The sequence below is a fragment of the Oryzias melastigma genome, linkage group LG5 (genome assembly GCF_002922805.2).
Source record: "Oryzias melastigma strain HK-1 linkage group LG5, ASM292280v2, whole genome shotgun sequence".
Classification (NCBI taxonomy): Eukaryota; Metazoa; Chordata; class Actinopteri; order Beloniformes; family Adrianichthyidae; genus Oryzias; species Oryzias melastigma.
The window spans coordinates 6,647,414-6,653,607 of record NC_050516.1 but is presented as its reverse complement, the minus strand read 5'-3'; the positions used below and the strand labels follow the sequence as shown (position 1 = coordinate 6,653,607).

Below are 6,194 nucleotides of genomic sequence, written 5' to 3'. Positions count from 1 at the left end.
AACTGAGAGATTTTTATGAGCCGAATCAGAACAAGGAAGTGAGGACGTTAACAACTTCTGATAGGTCAGATTGATGACATGTGATCAACCCTTCAACAATGAATGGCAGAGACAGCTGAAGGGGGAGGGACTTTCCTAAAGCTGAGTTTGAGGCTAGTTTTGCGGCTGGATTATGGTAATATCATTCTGATTAGTCATTTATAGAATCAAAGAAATATTTCTTTTAGGATCTTGCATATTCCAAACTATCCAGTGTTAAATCAGTGCCGTTTGGATGAACACAGAGCTGATAGTGATGGTAAATGTTTTAGATACGTGAAAATGGGTAATTTCCCACGGCACACCAGACCATCTCTCACGGCACACTAGTGTGCCGCGGCACACTGGTTGAAAAACACTGCTTTAGAGGGTAATGGAGAAAGGGTGAGTGGTTTGAGCTGTGCCATCTGCTTCACTCCTGCAGGTCCTCCCAGTTATGTTCCTGCCACAGCCTTTCTGCAAAACGCTGGCCAGGCACACCTCATCAGCCAGTGTGAGAGCCTGGAGGCGGAGGTGAGCTCCCTGCTTCAGCAGCGGCGCGTGGCGCTGCGAGGCTGTCTGGAGCAGCTGCACAGCTACGCCACCGTGGCTCTACTGTACCCCCGCAGCACGCTGCTCTGCCACAGAGTGCACCAGTGGAAGGGCTGGCTGGAGGAGCTGCTGAGAGACATGACAGTCGAGCACTGCCAGATCATCTATAGGAGGTAAGGAGCGAGTCGTGTTTTAGGATCATTCAGCTGATTCTATCACTTAGCGCAGCCCAAAGCCTAAAGACACACTGTCAGATATGTGCTCAGTGAGCATTCTTGAATGTGCATTTAGCCCATGCTGTTCACACTGGACAGGTAGGAAGGGTTTTTTTCCTGCTCTACCTTGATCGTGTCTGCCATTGGTAGAGGCTTGCTTCATAATGTTGAAGCAGTGCAAATCTTGTAATTTAGGTACAAAATGGAAATGTTTTGGTTCATTGGAAAACAAATGCAGATGTTGTCAGCGTCTTTGCTGTGTCTGGGTTTACCAAAGAAACCAAATCCAAACATCTCCACCAAATCAGAGTTCCTGATTGGTGAAAGTTTGACTTGTTTTAGCTTGTTCAATGCTACTAGAGCTAAAGATGGGCACAGAAACTTGCATAGCTACGCGTGAACATGCGTTTAAAAAGGTTGGTCACTGGCTGCTCGGTTGAACATACCTGAAGACTTCCAGTACTGTATGTTATTTAGGTGTTGCCAGCAACATCTCCACGGTTAAGAGGTGGAAGAGTCAGGGGATCAAACTAAGGCTTCATCAACACACAGAAGGTTCACTTTTGTCCTCCCTGGTCTGACAGGTATGAAGCGCTGTTTGCCCCGCAGCCTCCCGTCTCCTCCTGCCAGTTCCTGTCCAGTGTGGAGCTAACCCTACAGCACCAGCTGGCTGAGACCAACGAGCGCGTGCTGCATCAGGCAGAGCGGCTGAAGGGGGAGGGCGCCAGCGTGGCAGCCTGCGAGGAGCAGTTGCAGGAGATTGAACACTGCATCACGGGCTTCCTGCACGAGAATGGGGAGCCGGGCTCATTGAGCCTCGCCGCCATCGTCACGTCTGCTCTGTGTGCTCTTTCCAGGTCTGACTATCCCACAAACCTCCCTCTGATTTACCTGTCCGGGTTGAACATTAGGTTATGTAGCAGCAATCAATTTGTGGTTTTTCTCCAACTGTCAACCAATCCCAAATTCATGGACAGGTGTGTCTTTTTCAGGTGTAAATTGTCATTACTGTGCCCATAAGCAAGGCTCACAACCTAAACCTGCTCTAGTGTCATGTGATGAATATGTTTTTCATTCATCAAAGCAAAAAGAGAAAATTACCTTCAGTTGTTGAGTCACTTTTTATAACCAATGAAACTATAAAATTCTTGTCAGCTGAAAGTAGGGATGTCCCGATCCAGTCACATGATCACAGGTTAAGCCTGATCTCCATGTCATGAAGGAGTCGCAGCATGTTATTGTCCTAAAGCGCAGCAGCATATGGCACTGCTGTCAGCAGGAGGTGCACAAAGACGGTTTGTTCTCCACAGATTCAGTTTACTGCACAAATAATAATAGTTTTAACCTGACAGCAAATGTCTATTGGTTTGTGTTGATGCGAACTAAGACCTACAAAGGCAGTAAAGGATCAAAGATGTGGGATTTGTTTCTTTTCACTAAGACCGGCGCTCTCTGTGCGGCCGCCAGACAGACGCAGTGAGACGGCTGCTCAGGCACTGCTCCGCAGTCTTTTTCAGACTGCTGCAACTTAATGATATTTGCAGACTGGTCTGAATCCGGTCGAATTTGGCATTTTTAAGTTTTCGTTTTCTTAAAATCTATTTTCAAAATAAAATACTAGTAAAAGAAATCTAGTTTAAAAAGAATAAAAATATCAACACTTATTTTTGAAGATGAAGATTCAATCAAACAAAGTTGTTGATTTGTAGAAGTGGTTTCTGATTTTATAAAACTCATGACCCCCCCCATAGAATGCCTTTGTAACATCAATCCAGACTCCAGTCATCTTTCAGGACAAACAGATTGGTCAGGTTTTCTTCTTACATAAATCCTCATTCATCGGTATTTTTTTCAACCCAAAGGAACCTTTTCTGTGCTAAAGTTTCTGTAGGACATTCTAAAATCTTCCTCTTCCAAGTTTCCACGAATCAGCAGCTTTATTTGATTGCATCTTCATTCCCCATTAAATGTTTGAACTTTGTGATGAAGATTTTCCTTTAATGTCAAAGTGGAGGCCAACAACCGGACCCTATCTTCAGCTACATCTGACTTTTAAGGTGTGATGTATAATTAAAGGGAAAAAATGACGCAACCGCCATAAAACTCCCTCCCTTATGTGATAGGATTGAACTAGATCAGGACATCAGTAGCTGAATAGAGGATCAGGATCAGGTGTAACCCCCGCTCCTCCTGTTATTTCTGCCTCCTTCCAAACAGAAGCAGGTGTGGCTGTTGTTTTTAAAACCAGAACAATGATAAAACATTAAATAGATGAAAGTGGATGCCGGTTGGATGCTGAAATGTTAGCCAGACGTTGAAATCATTGGACGGTGGGTTGTTCTGTTTGAATTGAGCCGTCAGCAGAGGCAGCCACAGTTCTGGACTTGTGTGCCACATTACCTGGATTGGAATCGGAGGAACATGGGGAATGATGACTAAACTCTGAGCTGTCTAACGGCGGTGTTGCAGGCGTAACCTGGTGATGGAGGGCGCTGCAGCCAGCGCCGGAGACCAGCTGGTCGACCTGACATCCCGGGACGGGGCTTGGTTTCTAGAGGAGCTGTGCAGCATGCTGGGAAATGTCAGCACTCTGGCCATGCTGCTGCAGCGCTGCCTGCTGTTGCCTCATGACCTGGAGCTCCCAGCACCCTCAGCCACCGCCCAAACCATTTACCTGGCCAGCGCCGTGTACACCTGCCTGCAGGTGACTGCAAACACACAACTGCAGGTTCCCATGGTTTTCCATGCACTACCTCTGCACTTGTTTTGTTTCTTGCAGGAACTTAACACCAATTTCCAGCAGATAATTTTTCCAGAGGCTCTGCACTGCATGATCAAAGGAGAGCCCACCCTGGAGAGCATGTTGTTGGAGCTGGAGCAGCTGGTGGAGCAGATCTCAGACGGACTGGGCCTGCAGGGACTGTGTGACAGCCTGCAGGCTGCATCAGGCCTGGATTGCGACAGACACAGTGTCCACATCATCAGGTTTGGAGCTTTATAGAGCTGTAATCCGTGATTACTGGTGGCTTGAATCATGTGAGTCAGAAGGTGGTGGTTCTGCTCAGGATGCTGCGGGCTCAGTACTCTGAGTTGATACAGCCCCGGAGCATGGACGGAGCGGGCCAGGACACTCCTAAGATGACTGCAGGGCAGATGCTGCTGGTGGCCTTTGACGGCATGTTCACACAGCTGGAGACGGCTTTTGGACAGCTCTTAGAGAAGGTGGGCTGGTCCTGCAGGTCTTTTAGTTTCAAGTGAAGAAGTCACCTGAACCATGTGATGTGGAGGAATCATTGGCTCATGATTCATTGGTCTTTATGCAGGTCATGAGCTGTGACTTAAAGAAAATGTTTTACTGTTGCTAAGTGACCTGTGCTCCCCCACCCCCCTTCTCCAGCTGAGCTCCCTGGAGGTGCCTCCGTCCTGGAGGAAGGTGGATGTTCTGCGGGAGGCTCGTGCGCTGCAGCAGAACTTCCTGGAAGGTGTGGGCCCGTGTCAGCTCATGCTGGATGTGTTCTTTATCAAGAGGCTGCAGACCATCAGAGACTTCTTCAGACTTTGTTCCTCCTTTGCCCAGAGTCTGTCTGGTGAGGAGCAGCACTCACAGCATCCACAGCCTCAGGTCTCTGTGGGTTTTGTGACCGCTGTGCTCATCTCTGCAGGAACGGGTCTTCCTGCTGAGGATCTGCTGTCGTCCAACGGGCCCGTTTCTCTGGGAAAGCCTCTGTACTGCCGGCCCAGTGGTCCGAGCGCTGCAGTGATAAGTGAGGAGCAGATGACGCGCCCCATCAAGGCCTTCACAGCAGAGTTTGTAGGGCAGATGCTCCTGGGACTGCCCAGTCAGGCTCTGGGTCTGGCCCTCTGCAGCGCCCTCTCTGCTCTGGGTCTGGATGTGGTCGCTCAGGTAGAAGCCAAAGACTTTGGTGCAGAGTGCAAGGTGAGTGGCTTGGATTCTCCTGTTTTTCTGAGGACAGAGTGTTCAGAAGTCTGATGCTGACCTGCCTGTCTCTGAAGGTGTCTCTGGATGAGCTGTGTAAAAAGGCTGTAGAGCAGAGTCTGGCATCAGGCCGGGTGTCTCAGCTGCTGCTCAACAGGGCCACGGTGCTGGCCTCCTCCTACGACACTGCCCTGAAGAAAGTGGACCTTCTCAGGAGAATGGACACCAACCTAGAGGCAGCCAAGGCCAGCCTGCACAGGAGCCAGCTGCACCTCGCCATGTTTGAGGTTTACACATCTAACCCCACCTTCATGTCTTTGAGGAGTGTTGCCATGTTCTTAACCCTTTCTGAAAGGAACGCTGCTTCCCAAATCAATCCGTTGCATGCCGAGCTGTAGCAGGATTGTGTTTTTCAGACCACAACGCACATGTAAAGAAAAAAAGTCATCAGTACACCTGATGGAAGAACTCTAGTTCTGCTGGCAGACCTGGATCGGGTTTTCTGTTGAACATGGCACTCAAAAGTCTGTCAACATGTTTTAGTACACTTTTGGTAAACTGCAAAGCCGTCTGGGTTGATGGATTGCTGGAGCATTATGAGCTCTGCGATCAGGACCCTCCAGGTGATCTGTTTCACTTACACCTCCTGGGTCAGAAACCGGATTTCCTCCACTCTCGTCCGTCAATCCTCCCAGCTTTCATCCAACTATCTCTCCACCCTGCTGACTGACGATCAACAGCACAAACCGCAATGGCTAGTTTGATTTGTCTGCCAAATGTGAAATGTCACCTGAGCTCACCTGTGGATCAAACAAATGAACGGAACATGAAGCTTGAGCCAAAGTGAAGTGAAGAAAAAACCTAATTCCATAAGTCTGAACGAGCAGAAATGATGGAACAATGAGCTTTTAGTGAGGAGCTGCAGGTCTTGTTTAAGATGTGATGAAACAGGAGTTTCCTTGGCAATTTGCTTTGCTTCAGTCTTCAATTTGATTTTAGGAGCGCCATGTGTGAAAGCAAACCAGACCAAACAAAGAGGTCTCCCCAGCACAGACTAGGCTTCATTCATTTAACCTCCAAATGGGCTTTCAAGTCTGCCAACAAGAGTTCCCAAACCCTGATGCCCATCAAACCTACCAGTGTGAATGCACTGTAACAACCTGAGAAACCAGATCACTAGAAAGGACCCCTCTAATTGCAGTGTCATGGACATGCCCACAGATCAACCACAGATGCAACCTCGGTGAATACCTGGAGTCCTCTGATCATTGTTAATCTGGGCATAACCCTTGCATGCACAATGTAATACTTATTGGTCTCAGGACTTAAAGGGTTAGTAATGGGGTTGTAGGTCATTTTCGGTGTTAACTGTAGTTCGCCTTATATTTACCATTTCCAAATCTTTTGCCGTGTTTTGAGCAAGAAATATTGAAATAAAACGGCATTTTTGAGGCCAAATTTGGCAAACCTGT

General features: G+C 48.1%; 1 protein-coding gene across 1 annotated transcript in view; it reads left to right on the top strand.

Annotated features, from left to right (window-relative positions):
- The window catches only part of smg1 (SMG1 nonsense mediated mRNA decay associated PI3K related kinase), a 100,054-nt gene that overhangs the window by 74,960 nt on the left and 18,900 nt on the right, over window positions 1-6,194 (top strand). The window contains exons 48-55 of the mRNA XM_024269146.2: window positions 464-743; window positions 1,370-1,642; window positions 3,255-3,489; window positions 3,565-3,770; window positions 3,851-4,007; window positions 4,183-4,372; window positions 4,448-4,722; window positions 4,800-5,009. Coding sequence (XP_024124914.1) covers window positions 464-743; window positions 1,370-1,642; window positions 3,255-3,489; window positions 3,565-3,770; window positions 3,851-4,007; window positions 4,183-4,372; window positions 4,448-4,722; window positions 4,800-5,009 — 1,826 coding nt within the window. The remainder of the gene's footprint in view (window positions 1-463; window positions 744-1,369; window positions 1,643-3,254; window positions 3,490-3,564; window positions 3,771-3,850; window positions 4,008-4,182; window positions 4,373-4,447; window positions 4,723-4,799; window positions 5,010-6,194) is intronic.